Source organism: Onychostoma macrolepis, chromosome 21, assembly GCF_012432095.1.
Source record: "Onychostoma macrolepis isolate SWU-2019 chromosome 21, ASM1243209v1, whole genome shotgun sequence".
NCBI classification, from domain to species: Eukaryota; Metazoa; Chordata; class Actinopteri; order Cypriniformes; family Cyprinidae; genus Onychostoma; species Onychostoma macrolepis.
This window is the reverse complement of record NC_081175.1, coordinates 28,710,013-28,732,960: the sequence shown is the minus strand read 5'-3', so window position 1 is coordinate 28,732,960 and position 22,948 is coordinate 28,710,013. Positions and strand designations below refer to the sequence as shown.

Genomic DNA, 22,948 nt, shown 5'->3' with positions numbered 1-22,948 from the left:
ATATATATATATATATATATATATAATCTATTTAAAAATACTATTTATTTGATCAAAAATACAGTGTTTAGCTCTTTCTTTGAACTATTTCTACAGCATGATTGAAAGATAAATAAGCCTTTTACATACACACACACACAAAATAAATAACCAACTTTTTCCCTAATTTATGGGGAAAATACATTTTTATAAATAACTACAAACCATCAACTGGTCTTTGGAACATTTCCTAAAGGTTAAAGATCTCCAATCACCGAGTTGTGTTATAATGAATAAAATGAAATTAAACTAAAAAATAAAATAAACTAAAAACTGATGTGATTTGTCTGCATCACTCAATACAGAACAAAAGAAGATAAAGAAAAGACTCCTCTCTGATATTCTCCTCTTTCTTTCTCTCCGGTGGCTCATATTTTATGCTGACGCTCCTGAGATCAAAGTGATTGATCAGATATTGACTGATCGAGGAAGCACTCGGCTTTAGAGACTCATTCATTAGCTCAGTTACACACACACACACACACACACACACACACACACCAGCAGTGTTAAAGCTACTTAGAAACTCTAGTTTGTAAACCTACAAGTTGCAATGCAAATCAGAAACAAACTTTAATCTTATTTTGGTAACACTTTACAATAAGGTTCATTAGTTAACAAAATTAGTTAAAATGAACTAAGCATTACTTCTACAGCATTTATTAATCTTAGTTAATGCTAATTTCAGCATTTACTAATGCATTATTAAAATCACAAGTTGTGTTTGTTAACATTAGTTAATGCGCTGTGAACTAACATGAACTAACAATGAATGATTGTATTGTTATTAACTAACGTTAACAATGATGGATAAATACTGTAATAAATGCATTGTTCATTGTTTGTTCATGTGAGTTAATACATTAACTAATGTTAAGAAATGACACCTTATTGTAAAGTGTTACCCTTATTTTTATACTCTTTGTATTTTGTATTTTTACCTTTTAAAGCAGTTTGTGAAACTCATATAATCGTAGAAGGCAAGTCAGGGATCATCATGAATGTTTGTGGGTTTTCACGACCGCTGCTGTTTGAGTTCAGAGGACCTGATGAGTCTCCTTGTTCTCGTCAAACTGAGGAGGAGCTTTGGCACATTTACAGCCATGTTTAGATCGTTTATGTAACAGGATTTATCCACACATCCGCTGGCGCGAGAAACGGCTGATTTCAGGATCAGAGATCGGAGCGCTTTCTCTCTCCTGTCTCTCTCTCTCTCTCTCTCTCTCTCTTCTGTGTTTGTGTAATTGTTCGTCAGATTGTGTTGCTTCATATGTGATCTGTAGTTTGAGAGTCTCTGAAGGTCAACAGAGAAACTGGACAGAAAAATCATATTTATAACATGCAGTAGAAACGGTTCTTAGAAATGTAATCTTTGTATTCATATCGGCTTCCTACTTATGAATGTATGTTTTTAATTACATTTCTCATTATTAATAAAGATAACATGTAATATAATATATTGATATTGTATTATTAATAATATATTGAGTAATATAATAATATATGTATTTTTAATTGAAACTTTTTAATTAAATTATTTTTATTATATACATTTATTTATTTATTTATTTATTTATTTAATTTTTAAGCATATATTTTTTACCAAAACAATTTTTCTCCACATGCAAAAAGTATATAATATATTATTATTATTTAATATAACTATTTTTAAGTTCAAATTTAAAAAATAAAAATAAAATTCTCTGAATGCAGACAATTATATAATAATATATTATATTTAGTGCTGTCAAATGATTAATCGTGATTAATCACATCCAAAATAAAAGTTTTTGTTTACATAATATATGTATGTGTACTGTGTATATTTATTATGTCTATATAAATACACACACACGCATGTATATATTTCAGAACAATATATTATTTTTATATATTTAATATTTTTTATAATATAAATTATATAGACATGTAAATACATGTAAATATTTTCAAAATATATACCGTATGTGTGTGTATTTATATATACATCATAAATATACACAGAACACACACATGTATTATGTAAACAAAAACTTTTATTTTGGATGTGATTAATCGTTTGACAGCACTAAATATAATAATGATTCTCTCTCTCTCTCGCTCTCTCGTCAGTCAGCAGGGTTTGGGCTGTCGCGTGTGTGTTGGTGTGTTTTATCCACGCGTGTCACAGAGAACATTAAATTCACAGCTCACGCTTTGATCACATGCTGTCATGCGCGAGTCGCTTGGTTTGTCCTGATGCATATTCACACACACACACACACACACACTCTCACACACGGGGTGATTTGTTAACAAGGGGCCTCTCACAGATGTAGATCAGTGTGTGTGTGTGTGTGTGTGCTGTGCTGTGATGTGTGTGAGTGACTCCATTGACCCCGGGCTCACATTATAATGTGTGTGTAATGGTTTGACTCTATATTTGTGTGTTTAGCATCTCAATGGGTCTTCCTCTGAGCCCCGGCGCTGATTCGGCCCGATCGGCCCGGCATGCCCTCTCCCTGATCGCCACCGCCAGACCGCCCGCCTTCATCACCACCATCGCTCGAGAGGTGACACACGCACATGCACGAAATAACATTTATCATTTATTCATTCATCACACATTTATTATGACTCAGAAGTGTCTTAATAGGCATTCTGCATTTTTTTTATGAATTTTGAACAAAATTTACCAGAAAAAAAAAATATTAATTTTATTTGATTAGTAGAAAAATTAGCTAATTAAAATTCTAAACTAAATTGATTTTGATGACACTGAGATGTACATAAAAATTTATTTTGTTTAAAAAAAACAGTTAATTAAATTTTCTCTTAATTAGTTCATTAATATTATTTAAATTAAATTAATCATTAAAACTATTCTTTCAATTTCTTCAGTAAAATAAACTAATTAAAATGATTCTAAAGTAAGTTAATTTTGATGACAAAAACAGTTAATTGACATCTAAATGATTTTTCTGTGATTCAGTTAAACATTTTTATATTTTTGATTGAATGTAGATAATTACTTTTGTAGACAATTTTGTTCTAAAACTGAACAGTTGTTCTTAATTGTTCTTAATGTTTTGTATAAAAATGTATTAAAATTATACTTAATTTAACTAAAACATTAAAAAATGGCACTAAGAAAGAAAGGTACATACAAAAATACACATACTTTAATGCACATTTATACACTCACACTGAAATGTCTCCTTCAGTCTGTGTTTGTCATTGATGTGTGTGTGTGTGTGTGTGTGTGTGTGTGTGTGTCTGTGTCTGTGTCTGTGTCTGTGTCTGTGTCTGTGAAAATATCGTTTAGTCAGTATAAAAGTAATAGAAGTCTATGGAAAGTTCCCACAATTCACAGAAACAAACGTGTGTGTGTGTGTGTGTGTACAGGTTCACAGACACACAGCGATGCAGTCCCAGGGCTCTCAGTCTCAGCAGAACGTTCACACCACGACTCTCGCTCGCGCCAAAACCGAAATCCTCCGGGTCATTGAGATTCTCATCGAGAAAATGCCGTCTGATGTGGTGGACCTGCTGGTGGAGGTACACAAACACACGCTAACACAGCTACACTAGAGATCACCTTACACACAATATCTGCTGATTTTACAGAGCCGCTGTCCTGCTGAATGATCCTCGGCACAACTGAAGTCATCTCAGACAGAAACAGGCCCAGTGTGTCAAATAATTCAATTTGATTCAGTTCAAGTTTATTTGTATAGCGCTTTTCACGATGCAAATCATTGCAAAGCAGCTTTACAGAAAATTTAAGTTTCTACATTATATTTAGTAATAGCTTATCAGTGGTGACTGTCTCAAGTTGATGTCCATATGGCAGAAATGTACAGTAAAAATCATGCAGTTAGTTAATATCATGTAATCAAACAGACGGTGAACACTTATTGCAAACTTATTGCAAAATTTGGTAGTTTTGTATATTGTCTGAGGGTTGGCATCCTCTGAGAGGTTGGCATCATCTCTTCTAAGGTGTTTGGTCATCTCAGATCATTTAAGGGTTGGATCCAGACTGAAGCTTGTATAATTCCTAGTGGCAGAAACAGAGAAGGAAATAGAGAAAAATTTGCGTAGCTGCTGTTCCAACCAGGCAAAAAATGATTTGTTCAACCCAAGCTAAAGAATAATAATGTGCATTTGAGCAGATATAACTGCAGTACAAGATTATATATGATGCATTATGTGAATGCTTGGCTAAAGAGATGTGTCTTTAATCTAGATTTAAACAGAGAGAGTGTGTCTGAACCCTGAACGTGATCAGGAAGGCTATTCCAGAGTTTGGGAGCCAAATGTGAAAAAGCTCCTCCTTTAGTGGACTTTGCCAAGGATCCATTGTCAATAATGTCAATCAGCTGAGTGATGCAGCTCGTAACACACGCAGATGTAAACACACTGTGTCCTGCAGGTGATGGACATCATCATGTACTGCATTGAAGGATCTCTGGTGAAGAAGAAAGGCCTGTCCGAGTGTTTCCCAGCCATCTGCAGGTCAGTGTGTGTTTATGAATTTGTGTATACATCTGTTACTATAATATCATTTTATTTTTCACTTTTTATTTTTATTTTAGTATTTGTTTTTCTGATTTTCTTGCGTGATTTTGTCATTTTATTTTTATATATTAAAATATATTATGTATTATTAATTATTTTTTATATAATTTTTCTTTATTTTAATTTTAGTTCATTTGTTTTGTAATTTTCTCACATGTTTTTATTTTTATTAGTTATTTAGAAAAATATTTCTAAATTGGTTTTAGTCATTTTTGTATGTGGTTTTGTCATTTTTATTAGTTTTAGTTTTTTTATATTTCTACATTTATTTTTATTTTTTATTTCAGTTTTAGTTTGTTTTAGTTCATTTTCTGATTTACATTAGTAAGTTTAGTGCTTCAACTTATTTCAGTTTTTCTTCTAATATTTATCATTTATTTTATTTCAACTATTTTAGTTAACAAAATAGTGTTATTTTTAGTTAATTTAACAATATGATAATAGAACTGCTATAATTATAAATTTAGTATGGTAAATTATTTTACTGTTATTTAAGTTATGTATTATTTTAGATTATAGAAATGAACTTCTGAGTAAAGCAGTTAGTACTGCAGGTCATGTTCAGATTGAGTAGTAAAGTTAAGTCTGTTATAACAGTGACTTTTGATTTAAGCCTCACCGGTACTGATTACTAACAAAGCCGTTTTATTAATTGGACACTGATATACTTACAGAACTGATGACGGCTCAAACGAGCAGCTCATTGATCTTAAAGGGTCAGAGGTCAAACCTCAGGTGACAGCGATTGATGCATATTTGATGGATTAAAGTCCTCATATAGGCTGAACCCAATTTGCATACTACCGTTATAAGGTATATAAAGTATGCAACATTATGTTTTTCAATAATTAGTATGCTAATGTTTTTGATTGAATTTTAACTGTAATTTTTCAACAAACAAAATGTCTACTAAAATTAATTTTGTGAAAAAATTAATGCAAATGTTTAATAAAATAATTTTAATAATATTTATTCATTTACTTATTACTTGCTGTTTATTATTTGTGACGTATAAACAATTATTTTGCTTTTTTTTTAATACTAAAAACTTAAATTTTTAATTAAATGTCTACAGAAGTCTAAAATTCATTTCATTTTGGAAATACATTTTGGATTGATTGAATTTTGTATACTAGAAATTTTATTTAATCACACAAAATAACATTAAATAATAACTGTCAATAATTGAAAATTTTACTTAAAAATAAAAATCTTTTACAGTTACTTAATTATTTTTATTTTGTGGAAAACTAAATTCAAATTTTTTAATTAAAATGTGTAATGAGTTGATTGTTATCATTAAAACTGTGGTTGATTTATCACACTGAAATTAATAAAATTGTAATGAAATAATTAAAATAATATCTCTTTATTTATGTATTAATTGTTGATTATTATTTATTATGACTCAGTTATTACAAAAATGTTTTTTGCATTTTTGAAGTATTGTTTGATTGTAGTATTATATCTACAAATTTAATTTAATAAAATATAAACTAACAAGTAAAATTCAAATAAATTTTAAATTGATATTCCAAGATTTACAAATTATTTAGTAGAAAAATAAGTTGGTTAAACTCATTCTTATTTGCATTAATGTAGTAAAAAAAAAAAGAAAGATTAAAATGATGGTTGATGTATTGCACTGGAGATGGAGGGTGAAGTGGAGCACTTCATATGCTGCAGTAGTGAGCGAGTGTCAGTGTGTTTCCTCTCATCTCTCTCTCTGCAGGTTTTATATGGTGGCGTACTGTGATCGCAGCTATCGTATCGCTGTCGGCGCCCGTCAGGGTTCAGTGGCCCTTTATGACGTTCGCACCGGAAAATGCCAGGTAAGCGAGCGGCGTCTCTGCGGCGAGTGTGAATGGGTGCTCACCTGGTGCGCAGGTGTCCTTCAGAGGGCAGAAGTGCATGATGGGAAGCGCTGTCCTGCAGAGACACAGATTGTGTGATCGATCCGGTCCTGCATCGTGAACACGAGCCCAGCTGACCGTGATGTCACAGCTGGGGTCACATGATCGGCGTGTGTGTGTGTCAGTAATACTCTGTCAAAGAAACACACTGCCTCTGGGTTGAGTTGATAAGAGACAGACCTAGACACACAGTCAAAACTGTGGACAGACTACTTTTTTTTTTTTTTTTTTTCTTGGTATTAAAATACTTTATTTAAAAATGTATATTAATTTATACAAATTGTGTGTATATATATATATATATATATATATATATATATATATATATATATATATATATATATATATATAGACATACACACACTATTATTCAGACGCGTTTGAGGTTTGCTTACTAAGGCTGCATTTATTTTAACAAAAATTAGGTTAAAAAAAATTAGATAGTGAAATATTTTTCTGATTTAAAATAACTGTTTTCTATGTGAATATATGTTCAAATGTAATTTATTCCTGTGATGCGCAGCTGAATTTCCAGCATAATTTCTCCAGTCTTCAGTGTCACATGATCTTCAGAAATCATTCTAATATGCTGATTTGCTGCTCAAACATTTCTGATTATGATCAATGTTGAAAACAGTTGTGCTGCACAATATTTTTGTGGAGACAGTGATACATTTTATTTTTCAGGATTCACAGATGAATAGAACAGCATTTATTTGAAATATAAATCTTTTCTAACATAATACAAGTCTTTCTGGCACTTTTGATCGATTTAATGCATCCTTGATGAATAAAAGTATTAATTTCTTTTTAAAAAGCACCCTACTTACCAAACATTTGTACAGTAAGGTCTATTAATTGTTATTTTTACAAAAACATTTTTAAAAGAGTGTGTGTGTGTGTGTGTGTGTGTTTGAGGACATATGAGGACATAGATTTGTATAATGACATGGGTATGACAGGTATTACAAGGAGAAGGTGACTTATGAGGACATGTCCCCATTTTTTAAAAGGCTTATAAATCATACAGAGTGAGTTTTTTTGAGAAAGTAAAAATGCAGAAAGTTTCCTGTAAGGGGTAGGGTTGGTGTAGGGCAATAGAAAATACAGTTTGTACAGTATATAAACCATTATGCCTATGGGATGTCCCCACAATTCACAAACCCCACAATTCACAAACCCCCACAAACGTTTGTATATGTGTGTGTCTCTCTCTCTCTCTCTCTCTCTCTCACACACACACACAGAGGACCTCTGTCTTCAGATCAGCGTTTGTGTTTCAAACCCTGATGAAGATCATGTGATCAGTGATGTCCGTCTCTGTGGCCAGAGCATTATGGGATGTGCATATGATCTGATCGCCGGGTCCCCAGACAGCGATTTCACAGAGATTTGATTCTGGAGAACTGTAAACAGCCTAAAATCAATCCTTCAATCAATTCAGCTGTGAGACCCAATCTAACTGTCTCAAACACACACACACACACACTACAATACAAAACACACACTTACTTGTATATGTGGTTCATGGGGACTCTCCATAGTATATGTGTGTGTGTGTGTGTGTGTGTGTGTGTGTGTGTGTGTGTGTGTGTGTGTGTGTGTGTGTCCGGTTCGCACAGCCATCTGTGCTTCCTTTTGATCTGTGAAGTGGTCAGTCAGACAGGCATCTCCTGCATTTACTAATTAAATGGTGTGTGTGTTTTGTCAGTGTTTCCTGATGCAGCACATTTTCTCTTCCTGTGTGTTTGTTCTGTTGTGTTGGTGGATATAGTTCATATATGTCGTCTCATCGTATAGTCTGCTTCACACTGCAGCTTATTCTGCTCCGCCCACTTAAACAGGAAGTGATCGTTTGATTGACACACATATGAAACTTCTGCAGTTCATTCAGCCTGAAGCATGTTGTGTATAAACTGAGCAAAATATGCAATCTGCTGCAGATGCTGATATTTCTATGATGAAATTCTGCTGCTTGCAATGTAAATCAATGAGATCTTTCTAACAGTACAGAAGATACTGACATAAAGTGATTGAAATATCAGTCGTCACTCTGTATCTCCAATAATAAGATGAGATTGAAATGATCCAAACATATAATGCAATGCAATGCTGATTGAGAGATCCTCAGAAGATGTGAGAAGAAGATCATTCCTCCGCTGAGGAACAGTGAAAGTAAAGCTTCTGGAAACAAACGCTCCTCAAAAGATCAGATTTGAGACGCACTGATTTTTCTTGAAGATGATTGATGGAGAATCAAGTAAAGCTGAGCTGCTTCAGTCCAGTAAGAGTTCATCTGGAAATATGACTGCAGTTATTCTGACGTTTACTTGATCAAAATCAGTCCAGATTTGACGGCAGAAAGACACTGAAGCAGCAGCTGAAGCTGGACGTTAATTACACTAAAAACTCTAAACTATCAATCAGATGACAGATGGAGTAGATTGAGTGTGAAACAGGTTTTAGAGAAATTTGCGTGTCAAATATGATACAGTAGGCTTTAAATTGCATATAACCAAAGACTAAAACTTAAAGTTAATCCAAACTTTACCACTTTATTTTTAAGCTGCATTACAATCACTGCTGTTTCGTTTAAGACATTGAAACCTAGTTAAATTATTTCATTATTAGTTTGAAGTTTTTGGTATATTTGTTTTAGGTATCTACTGCATAATTACATATAGTACATATAGTAATTACAATTTTTTTTAGTTTTAGTTATTTGGAAAGTAGCTGAAATAAAATACATTTAAGATTTAATAAAATCTATATTTTGCTTATATTTATGTTAAACATTATTTTAAGTAAGAGATTTTTTTATTATTATTAACAGTTTTTGTATTTTTAGTGATTTTTTTTTTTTTATTATTAGTTTTGTTTTGTTTTGTTTTTTAAACATGTCCATATAGTAATTACTAATTGTTTTAGTTTTAGTTATTTGGAAAGTAGCTAAGTTTAAGATTTTTTTATTATTATTATTTTGCTTATATTAAGTTTTCAAGTAACAGAATAGATTTTTTTTTTTTTTAATTTTATGGTCTAGGTTTTGATTATAATAACCGCACTTCGTGGATTTTAAAGCACACAGAAAGTCATACGCAGTTGATTTTCCTGAAGAGACTCGCTCTTGACTGTGTTTTTCTGTCTGCTGGAGTTTTCGGTGAGCCGTCGTGATCTGACAGGCCAATATCTCTGGCGTCCCGTGCCTGTATTTCATGTGTCAGGTTTAGATTGCAGACGCGGGTCAGGTGAGGCTGTTTGATCTTTAATTGTGAGAGATTGTGTTAGCGTGCTGCTCTCATATCACCGCGCGTGTCTCTAATCTAATGGCTGTGTTATGAGGGGTTTTTCTGACAGGTCGGACGGATTATTGCGTTCCAGCGGCTGTTTATCATTCCCACAGCCGCCGTTCATTTCAGAGCCTGATTCAATCAAACACTCGTTTACAGACGTCTGATGCTCTGCTGTCCTGGAACGTGAAACAGTGTTTACAGTGTTTTATGGTAATATCATCTGTGTTCATCTGAAGGTCTGGCTTTCAGGGTCGGAAAAACACTTTCAAGCTGAATTTAGTCATGAAAACGTCTTAAATTAGACAGGAAAGCTGACCAAAATGCTATTATTAAAATGTTTTATAATGCTATAATGAAGGCAATAATTGCTTAATAAAATAATGCTACTATAATGAATAAATAACTATAACATGAAGTGAGTACAGAACATGCAAGAAAAGTTGCTGAATGCTGCGCAGGTGATGATCTGTAAATATGGGTGCCTTGGAATAACATCTATAATAAATATCTTGGTATATGAATATGGTAATCATTCAGTAATGCCACAATACTCTTTTGTAAGGCTTTTTTTTTTGTGATTTTGTTTTTAATTTTGTCATAAAGTTATATATAAATTAGTGCTGTCAAACGATTAATCGCATCCAAAATAAAAGTTTTTGTTTGCATAATATATGTGTGTTTTGTGTATATTTATTATGTATATATAAATCCACACACATGCAGTATATATTTTGAAAATATTTACATGTCTATATTTATATTCATATAATTTATATTATAAATCAATATATTCGATATATAAGCATAACACATTTTTCTGAAATATATACATGCATGTGTTTGTATTTATATAAACATAATAAATATACACAGCACACATACATATATTATGTAAACAAAAACTTGTATTTTGGATGTGATTAATCGTTTGACAGCATTAATATAAATATAATGTATATTAAAATGAATATCGATTTATTATATAGAAATAATATATATATATATATATATATATATATATATATATATATATATAGTATACAATTAGATATGTTTTATTATTAGTAATTATAACACAAGAATAATAAGGTATATATAACAGTATATATTGTTGTATTTTATAGTGATAATATATATGTTGATATTATACTATCATATATTTTTATTAATTTAATGTTTTTATGTAATGTTGCTTGTAAATATAGCAATAATGATAATAATGTTATTTGTATATTTTATAGTGATCATATATTTATATTAAACAATTATATATTTGTTTTAATATTTTATTTACAATATTTATATTTTTGTTATTATTAATTTATAATTCAGTACTGTCACTATGCTCTATATGTTATATGTAAATATATAATATTGAAATATAGATTGCTGTATAATGATAATATATTTATATTGTCCAGTTACATATTGATTTTATTATTTATTTTATTTAAAGTTTGCATACAGTTTTTGTATTTATTTATTATTTTATTTATTTATTTATTTTGAAAATCGCACTATATTGAGACTCGTCTGCAGATTCTCTCTCCATCTGTCTGTCATCATCTCTGCTGGCAGTTCAAGCCACTCTTCTTCACAGTGGTACCCGTCTCAATCCCACAATGCTCTAGTGCAGCTGTAGGACCCCCTCCCATGATTCAGAGTGGCTCATAAAGCTCTTAACACACACACACACTCTTCAGCTGACCTCGCTGCCTTTTCTATCAGTGCAGTTCAAAACCTCACCACATGAAGCATCAAGAGCAGGAAGAGATGGGTTTTCTTACAGGAGATGAACATAAATGAGATGTTTGAGCAGTGAAGTCAAGAGATAGCTGTCTAAACCTGTGCCTGTTTTTATTTCCACAGCATATTCACGGACATAAAGGACCCATAACGGCGGTGTCCTTCGCACCGGACGGACGTTATCTGGCCACCTACTCCAACGCTGACAGCCACATCTCCTTCTGGCAGGTGAAGACCCCTGACCTCTGACCTCTAGATTCAAAGAGTCACTTATGGTTGCAAACAGGATGCAAAATTGAATGTAAAGAAGTAGAATTAAAACAATTTGAAATTCAAATAACTTTCTTTCACTAGAAAAGCATATGGTCAAGATAAACTTTAAATGTCAGCTAGATAAACCCTTGTTTGAAAGCTTAAAAAATGATTTCAAATTTGTCATTTAGAGACTAAGAGCGGCTAAACATTTAAATATTAATAAACAAACTCCAGCTGGTCTAATATAATATAAAAACATAAGTAAATATAAACGTTAATTTAACTATAAAAATATAAATGTAAATGTACATATAAATATTTTTTTTAAATAGTATAAAAATATAAAGATAAATAATGTAAGTGTAAATATAAATGTAAATCTAAACTAATATTAATGTAAATGCACGTATAAATATACAAATATAAATGTTATCAGCACAATACACAAATATAATAAATAACAAATATAAGCTATATAAATATAAAAAATAATACATAATATAAATATAAAGTTCAATTATGTAAATGTAAATATACATATAAATATAAAAATAGAAGTGTAAATATAAAAAATAAAAGTGTAATATAAAAATTCAGAAATGAATGAACTATAAGAGTAGTTTATTTTATGGTGGTATTTGACATGAAATGTGAAGCAGTGTCCTGCAGTTAGATGTGATGTACTTCATCTGAAACTATTTAAACATCTTTGGACAGGCTTCCCGTGAGCGTCTGTCCTGAGCAGGTCTTTCAGAATCACCGTCGAGTCGTCTTCTCTCCTCTTCTCTTCCTGTGTGTGTGTGTGTGTGTGTGTGTGTGTGTAAGAATGTCTTCCAGGCTAATGGTATCATTACTGTAAGGCTAAACCGGGCCGTCTGAATGGTGTGTGTGTGCTAATGAATTCTCCAGTCCTCCAGGGTCCGCAGGCGTCCGCCTCTCGCTCGCCCCGGCTGGGATGAGGGCGACTGGCCGTCTGACACCGCTGAAGCCCTACCCTCTCTGGAGCACCGTGTGTGTGTGTGTGTGTAGACTGACTGACTCAGTGTGTGGGAACTCTAGAGCTTCCTGTGAGTGTGTGTATGTGTTTCGCTTATCTTACATGGCACCATCTCATGTTCAGATTTGTCAAATTTGTTCAGATTTTTGTCTGTTTTTGCAGCATGTGATCATGTGATTACTGGCATCTCACTCTCTCAGTTCAAGCTGAATCAATTCTTCTGTAAATTGTTGCATTTATTGTCAAAAAATCTATACAAATATCAAAAATATATGAAATATATACTGTAGAATATAGGAAATATAAATATGATTATAAATGTAAATATAAGTAATATAAATAAAAAACATTAAAAAGAAGATTATCTATTAATCATCCATCCATCCATCATTCTATCTATCTTTCTATCCATCCATCATTCTGTCCATCTTTCCATCCATCCATCATTCTGTTCATCTTTCCATCCATCCATCCATCCAGCTGTCCATCTTTCCATCATCCATCCATCATTCTGTCCATCTTTCCATCCATCCATCATTCTATCCTTCTTTCCATCATCCATTCATCATTCTGTCCATCTTTCCATCCATCCATCCAACATTCTATCTATCTTTCTATCCATCCTTCTATCCTTCTTTCCATCATCCATTCATCATTCTGTCCATCTTTCCATCCATCCATCATTCTATCCTTCTTTCCATCCATCCATTCATCATTCTGTCCATCTTTCCATCCAACCACCATCCATCCATCATTCTATCCATCTTTTTATCCATCCATCCATCCATCATTCTTTCCATCCATCCATTCATCATGCTGTCCATCTTTCCATCCATCCACCATCTATTCATCTTTCTATCCATCCATTATTTATTATTCTGTCCATCCATTAATCCATCCATTATTCTATTCATCATACATTCAACGATCCATCGTTCTAGCCATCCATCCATCCATCATCCATTATTCTATCCATCATCCATTCATCGAATCATCGTTCTGTCCATCCATCCAACATCTGTTGTTCTATCCATTCATCCATCGTTCTGTCCATCCATCCTTCATCCATTGTTCCATCCATCCATCCTTCATCCATTGTTCTATCCATCCATCCATCCTATAAACCTATAAATGTCAAGGCTTTTTAAACTTTTTTTCAAACAAGGTTTATCTAGCTAACATTTAAAGTTTGTATTGACAATTTTTGCTTTTGTAGAAAAAAAAAATTGAAGTTCAAATTGTTTTAATCCTACTTGCATTAAAATTCGAATTCCAATTTTGCATCTCGATTGCAACCTGTTTCCTGTTTTCAGGAGCTAAATTGAAGTGTAAAGGCATTTTCAGTTCTGTTCTGAATGATGCAGAAACCTGATGTATATACAGTATATTAGGGCTTTCTAAATAAGAAACTAAAACTGCCAGCAGATGGCGGTAAATGTCTTTGAGTCATTCATTCATTCGATTCGTTCAAACGGCTGATTCATTCAGAAAATAAATACTGCAGTTTTGTTCACAGATGCATAACAGTTCTGCTGTGGATTTATAGGTAATATTTTTGTGGGCAAAACTGAGCAAAAACAGACAATATTATGTTTAAAATATAACACAATATTAACTCATTTACTGAACTGCTGTATAAAGTCACATTTGCACTCGTGCTATTCAGACATAAAAACAGCACTCGTGTGATAGGCCTATTGCTCTCGCTGCTGGTGTGATATCACTTGTCATGTGATATAAATATGAGACCAAAAACTCATACAGGAGCATTTTTGCCTCAGTATCTTGAATTTTAGGGCATAACTGCATTTATGGAGTTGTTGTCCTGTATCACATTTGTCAACAGTACAATGTAAGATGACGTACATGTCTGGGGGCGGGGCCAGTGCGTTAAAATATTTTAATAACCTTATTTTTTCATAACTAATTAAGTTAACGCGTTAAACTGACAGCCCTAATATATATTTATTCGCTATGCAGAAAGTGAAAGTAAAAACGTAATGATGGAGCTTTCGGCATCTGACACAGCATATTCTCTCAGAGACGACGAGAGACCAATCTACTTCAATAAGTGCTGATAACGGTATATAGCTAACTGTTTTGATTTATTCCCTTAACATTTCGCTTGTGGCCCGTACATAGTGAATTTTTTTTTGAAGAAACGTATTTCGTGTTAAACAGGTTGTTTTTGAAAGTCGGTGCTTGAAATAGTCAAAAGCTTTTTATTTCATTGATTTTTATTGTTGAGCGCAGTGGCACTGAGAACATTATATTTCACACACTTTAAGCTATTTTATGTAATAGGATTATTCTAACGAATCATTCGGTTTGTAATGCGTAGCGAACCGAAAGCCTCGTACCGAACGGTTCAATACGAATACGTGTATCGTTACACCCCTAATATTTATATGTAAATATATATATTAGTGCTGTCAAGTGATTAATCGCATCCAAAATAAAAGTTTGTGTTTGGATAATATATGTATGTGTACTGTTATATGTACAAATTACATATACTGTATATACATTTACATTTAGTCATTTAGCAGATGCTTTTATCCAAAGCGACTTACAAGATATAATATATATATATATATATATATATATATATATATACTGTGTATATATATATATATATTATATCTTGTATGTGACCCTGAGCACAAAAGCAGTTATATATATATATATATATATATAAACTAACACTAGCTTTTCTAATCTTTTGTATTTTATCTATTTGTTTTCTTTTCAAGAAGGGTCAAAATTATCGATTTTTCTTTTATGCCAAAAATCATTAGGATATTAAGTATTGTTCCATGAAGATATTTTGTAAATTTCCTACCGTAAATATATAAAAACTTAATTTTTGATTTGTAATATGCATTGCTAAGACCTTCATTTGGACAACTTCAAAGGTGATTTTCTCAATATTTCGATTTTTTTGCATCCTCAGAATAATAAATCTCAATTTCGAAAAATCGACACTTATGACTGGTTTTGTGGTCCAGGGTCACATATTAATTAATCACGATAAACAATAATTAATCACGATTAATTGTTTGACAGCACTAATATATATATATATATATATATATATATATATATATATATATATATATACTAGTGCTGTCAATCGATTAAAAAATCGCACATTTTTCTGAAATTAATCCCACCTAACATTAAAGTTTTTAAATATACTTTTATATTGCAATAATTTCACATTCAATCTTCAAATTAATGTACAAACAACATAAAGACAGTATATTTTTAAATATTTGTTTAATGGCATCTTTTTTTATGACTGAAGGCCAATATCACTGATACCAATACTGATTTCTCTATAAAATTGCCGCCCAAGTGGAAAAATACGCTGTTGCTGCCAGATCTCGATTGCCGAAAATTACATTGTGTTTGATGCAAAACTAACCCGACGAAATCGTATGAAAAAAAAACAAAAACAAAAAAACATCATAACTGTATATTTTCATGCTTTCTCAAGCAAAGCAAATTTTGAAAGTCCACTAAAAACATATCTGGTCATAGACAATGTTGATGACGTTATTGTCAACATGCCTAAGTAGTAAATAAATTTAAAAAGTTTATAAAAATGTATATAAAATTTGAAATAATAACTTAAAAAACCTTAAAAAATAGGAAACAATTTCTTTGTTTTCCGTATACTTGTGTCGCTTACAGTTAAAGTCCTTCTGTGATTTTATTGTTGTTTGCAACGTTACTTGGCAATATTTTAAAGATATTATTATTATTTTATTATTATTATTTCTTTTCTCTTTTTTTTTGGTATTTTGCATGATCTATTATTGTCATCCGGGTGGGAGTTTTAACTCCTATTCACTGGGAATAAAAAATAAATGGGAGTAAAAAAAAAAAAAAAAAGATTCATTCAGTTGATGCAGAGACATAGAACGGGGGAATCCCCCATCTCCCTTAATCTTAATCTTAATCTTAGTACTCAGCATACCCTGTTAAAAAAGTCACTGCTCGCCACTGCTGTTGACTACAGCCATTCAACATTACAGTATAATTGAGAGATATCAATTTGAACATTTATTAGACTTTTAAAAAATACCTTCTAATTTAAATGAACTTAAAACAATCTTCACATAAACCCATTATAATAAATGTCATATTTACCTGTGCCCTTCAGCAAAAATATACAGAAATTGAAATTGAAGTTATCAAACACTATAAATACTAAATTAAATATAGATGAATCCTTAAAGCTATAAAATTCTTTTTTCCTGTCTTTTTTTCTTTGTCATTTGATGAACAGACATCACAGCAGCTGGTTATTAGGTTATTTTGGTTGTTATTTCTTTAAGAGCTGTCGCTGCTGAACATGACGTGGTTCTGACACGCATCATGTTTTCTCTCAACTCTTTTTACCATTTCTGACACACTTCAGGTCATAAAGTCTCTATTAATGAGCTGACGAGTTGAATCAAGTGTGTTAGACGAGGGAGACAGTGCTGGGCTGCTCCAGGACAGTTTTGAAAACCATTTCATAGACATGTTATTAAATGTTACTCATTTAAAATATATTACATGCATGCAGTTTTAAGGCAGCTTTAATCGCCTTTTTGGTAACATCATGACTAACTGACCATGACATTGCATGAACGTAGTTTATTTTGCGCTTTGATATGAAGTGATACAGGCTACAGCGCATGCCGGCACCTTTGTGTATGCAATTGAAGATCTTGCGCTGCGAGCACAGTACAGTTTCCGCACTCGTTTGAATCACGCGTGCCACTGAAATGAAGCTGGAGCGCGCGTCTGAAACGTCTCCGGTTTGAGGTGCTCGTAAAGACGTTCTGAGAATGAATAAATGCACTTCTTGTCAAGAGAAAAAGTGACAGAAACAGCAGTTGTGAGTGGGGTGGCCAAACCTAGCTCCGCCCCTGCGTTAATTGCGTTAAATGTTTTTAACGCGTTAAACTGATAAAATTAATCGCCCGCGTTAACGTGCTAATTTTAACACCACTAATATATATAGTAATATATATATTCATGCCTTATAGTTGCATTTATCAGATTAGAGCTAGGCGATCTTTAGTTTATATTTTGCAACAATATAAACAATTAAGCATTTGAGATTTGATATATATATATATATATATATATATATATATATATATATATATATATATATATATATATGTATGTATGTATGTATATGTATATGTATTAGTATTGAGTGCAGGTCTCAATGTGTCATTCATGGCTGCCGTCTTTCTCTCTCTGTCTCAGATGAACACGTCTCTGTTAGGCAGCATCGGGATGTTGAACTCGGCTCCTCAGCTGCGCTGCATCAAAACCTATCAGGTTCCTCCGGTCCAGCCGGCGTCACCCGGATCCCAGAACGCCCTCAAACTGGCCCGGCTCATCTGGACCTCCAACCGCAACGTCATCCTCATGGCCCACGACGGCAAGGAGCACCGCTTTATGGTCTGAGGGGTCAGGGGTCGCGTGACCTTTGACCTTCCCAGCTGAGCTATTAACTAGTTTACACTCTTCCTTTCATTCTTTTTTTTATTTAAAGTTTTGTTCTTTTTTGACTATTTATGAAGATGATAAAGGACTGCAGGTCACTAAAACGTGTGTTTGTGCTTGAAGGTCAAGCGAGGTTTTGCTCAGATGAAGCTTATATGAGTTGTATTTTTTTTTTATTTGCACAAATTTTCTCCGGTTGATTCGCTGAAGCGGTTTTATCATTCCAGCTATATAAACACACATTTCACTCGCTTCGTCTAAACCAGAGCAAGATCCCGCCCCCTCGCTGACGTTATTTATAATCACAGAATCCTCATTCGTACTGAATGACTCGGATCATATCGTGATTTTGTGTATCATAGGAGTTATTTTGAGGAATGATTTTTATTTTCGCTCGTGCTGTAGTCGTGAACTCTTTCGGTTTGCTGTTGTCTGTGTTTTTGTGAGTCGTTGGTTCGTGTGAAGTCACTGGCACTGAAATCGCGTTCGCTTTTCCCACACGCCGTCTGCTGCAATCCACGGCTGTAATGTAAAATACATTTAAATCCGCATCTGCAGCGTCACAGCAGCAGCTGAGCTTTGAGAAATCACTGTTAGCTGAATTTATTCAGGATTTCATCCCAAAATTAACAACAAAAAAGAATTGTATATTTGCGTAAAGAACTGTTTTAGAATTATTAAGGTTTTTTGCATTGTGCAGTGTTTTTCATAACAATTAAGTATATTTTCAGGATCAAATTCTGATTGCTGTAATATATAAAAGTAATTCTCATATTTCAATATACATTTAAAATAAGTCATTAATTATAGCATTCAGCATTTATATCAGCAAATTGTAATATAATTTAAGTGTTTTAATTTTTTTCTTATGAAAATTCAATCGTAATGGTCTTTAAATATTAAAATAGGCTACATTTTCATTATGCAAATTATAATTGCTTATTTTCACTGCTGGCTTAATATATTCTGTATTTCATCCCTAAATCAAATTAATTATCAATTTTATATATATATATATGTGTGTGTGTGTGTGTGTGTGTGTGTGTATATATATATATATATATATATATATATATATATATATATATATATATATATATATATATATATATATATATATATATATATATATATATATATATATATATATATATATATATATATATATATATATAATTTGTGTGAGTAACTATTTTAGGATTATTAAGCTTTTTGCATTGTGCTGTATTTTCATGACAATCATTCTCATACAGTAATGCATTAATAAACAAAATAAATAAATAAAATGAATTATACAGAATTAAAAACAGCATAAATGTTAATATAATTTATTAAATTATTAAAAACAAAATTCTTGAAAATAACTGTAATCAAAATACAAAAACATAATGATTAATTAAACATAATTAACTCTTAATGGTCCTAAAATAGGCTACATTTTCTTTACGCAGAATGTCATTTCTTCTGTTTGTCTTGTGATTTTGGGATGAATATAACAGGTTTGTCTGGAGAATCATCGCACAGCTGCATGTCAACACTTTTCACACGTCTGAGAAAATAAAAAACACTTTCCCTCCACGATAGTTTACTGTGTCACGTTCACAGGATCTCAGACATGAGTCAGACCTGAAACAAAGACTGAAAAATGAGTGTTTAAAGACGTCTAAAGTCATCATAACATCTGCATGATGATCTGTCCGGTGTGTGCGTGTGTGTGTGTGTGTGTGTGTGTGTGTAAGAGGTTGTTTTTCCCATGATGTGGTTTTTATGTGTGTGTTTAGACTAATGGAAAAGTCCTTGAACGTCCCGCGAACTGACGCAAAACTCTAATCATAGGATGATTGATTTTTTTCCCTGCATATATTAGTTATTTCCCCCCTTTCTCTCTCTCTCTCTCTCTCTCTCTTTGGCACGACTCATCGTGTAAATGGACATAAATAAAAATGCTTTATCTGTAGATTAGATGTGAAATGCTCAAGACTCGTGTGTGTGTGTGTGTGAGAGTGAGAAATAACGGTACAACATTCACTATATCAAGCTGTGCTTTAACGCTGTTACTGGATAACAAATCTGGATAATAAATCTTGTTGTGTAATTGTGTTAATAAAGGTAAACGTGAGAATCACCCATGGTGTTTGTTTCATTCACACACTGAACACACGTGTATCTGTGTTAGTATCAGAGATGCAGCACAAATTCACTCATTCGCTCATGTCATACACAACTCCTCCAGACACAACATTAATATTACTAACATTTTTTGACGGTATGGTTTTAAAATTGTATTGTTTTATTGTTTTTTTTTACAGATATCAACAGCTCAAAGCTCAAAACATTTTATTTCATTTTTTACCTTTTATTTTTTTGCTGTTATTTTTTTGCTATTGTCATTTTTATTTTGTTGTTATCATTTATTTATTTATTTCTCTTTTTTGCAGATATCGACTGCTCAGTTTTTGTTGCAGTTTTTAAAAATATTTTGGTGCAATCTTTTTTTTTCATTTTATTAGTTTAGCAATTATTTGTAGATATCATATGCTCAAAATGTCATTTTGTTGTTTTCAATCAATTAATTAATTAATTTATTTATTCCTATTTATTACAGATGTCACTTAGTCAAACGTCAAAATGATCAATTTTGTTATTTTGATTTTTGTTTATTTTGCTTTTTTGAAGGCTCAAAGTTAAACATTTTATCACAATGTTTTGTTCTTGTTTTCTATTTTATTTATATATTTGCTGTTTTGCAAATATCACAAGCATTTTATTGCAGTTTTTGTTGTTTTTAATTAATTTATTAATTCTAATCATTCAAAATAATATATATATATTTGTTTTTTGCAGATATCAGCTCACAGTTAGACATTTTATATCAATTTTTTTATTGTTTTTAATTGTCCGTTTAGCTATTTTTTGCAGATACGAAGTATTGTTTTTTGTTGTTGTTGTTTTGTATTGTATTGTGGATTTAAATTTATTTATTTATTTATTTTATTTATTTATTTTTGCATCTCAAAGCCAGTCTCAGTGGTTTACTGATTTCAAACACCCAAAAGTTTAGGGCTCATTTTATTAGTCAGCGGATATTTTAGACAAGCAGAAAAAAACTGTCCTGTAGGACACAAAATGGGTGAAGGAGTCCATCGGGACGCTGCGTTTTGATTTGTCTCTGAATGTGAGCAGATCTTCAGTGGTTTTCACTCTAATAGAGAGCATCAGTTTACTTCAGTCTCCTGTCCAGCCTAATGTTATTTCTGAGAGTGAATAAATACGATTTTATTTTCCAGCCGTTTTGTGGAGATTTGATTCCTCTCAGGGTCAGGAGAAAGCGGTTCATAGATTCACTGAACAACAGTAAGAACAGATGCAGGTCTTCACAAACGCTCTCAGTGTGAAATATTATGCCCATTATCAGAGCTGCCAGAGAATTCATCATGTTAAATGTGAAAATACAAGCTCACGCTGAAGCCCAGAGAGCAGCAATCAACAGTATTCAGATTCATCTGATAATTAGCAGGACTGGAACTGATGATGATGATGATGATGAAGATTATAGAGCCGTTCAGATCAGAATTTACTGACATTCATCAGTAATTAATGATAATCAGTGAAATTTCTTGCTCATCTTGGAGTCCAAAATTTCACTAATGATCATTAATTACTGTTCGCTCTCACCGGAGAAAATATCAATATCTATTTCAATCTATATCTATATATATATATATATATATATATATATATATATATATATATATATATAAAATATAAAAACAATTTTTCCAGAAATCAACAGCCCAAACATTTTATCGCAATTACATTTTGTTGTTTTCATTTTATATTTTAATTTATTTATTTTGCATTTATATTTAGGATTATTAATATATATATATATATATATATATATATATATATATATATATATATATATATATATATATATATATATATATATATATCAAAGCATGTTGATGTTTTCATTGTATTTATTTAGTCATTCATTTTGCTATTTTTGTATATAGTTAATGTTGATATTTAAAATAAGTTTCTGCTGTTTTTATTTTATTGTTGTAGTTTTCATTTATTCAATTATTTTGCTAATTTTACAGATATCAGATGTTAGGTTTTTTATTTTATTGTTGTTTTTTAGTATAATTTATTCAATTTTATTTTTGCAGATTATCAAATGTTGGTAACAAAAGCATTTTATAGATTTTTTATTTTATTTTATTGTTATTTTTAATTGAATTTATTTCAGTTATTTTGCTAATTTTACAAATATCTAATGCTAATATAATTTTTTATTTTTTTATTTATATTTTCAATTATTTTGCTGTTTTTGCATATATCAAATGTTGACATTTTTTTTGTTTTTATCTTGTTATTTTTAATTATATTTATTCAATTATTTTGCTATATTTCACACACATCAGTCAAGCCAAGCATTTTCTTGCATTTTTATTTTATTTTTTCTCAGATATCAAAAGCTCAAAGTGAAGCATTTATCAGATTTTTTTATTTAATTGTTGTTGTTTGTATTTATTTTATTTATTTTGCTTTTTTTGCGGATATCAACAGCTCAAAGCTGGTCTGGTTTGCTGGTTTGAGGTTTGGGTCTTATTTTATTATTCGGT

At 31.6% G+C, this 22,948-nt stretch overlaps 1 protein-coding gene across 1 annotated transcript in view; it reads left to right on the top strand.

Moving 5' to 3' along the window:
* Nucleotides 1–19,321, top strand: part of LOC131528732 (WD repeat-containing protein 7) — a 124,867-nt gene extending 105,546 nt beyond the window's left edge. Inside the window, 6 exon segments of the mRNA XM_058758059.1 lie at nucleotides 2,474–2,591; nucleotides 3,424–3,576; nucleotides 4,454–4,536; nucleotides 6,332–6,431; nucleotides 11,675–11,779; nucleotides 18,075–19,321. Coding sequence (XP_058614042.1) covers nucleotides 2,474–2,591; nucleotides 3,424–3,576; nucleotides 4,454–4,536; nucleotides 6,332–6,431; nucleotides 11,675–11,779; nucleotides 18,075–18,278 — 763 coding nt within the window. The 3' untranslated portion in view covers nucleotides 18,279–19,321.
* The last annotated feature ends 3,627 nt before the right edge of the window (nucleotides 19,322–22,948 follow it).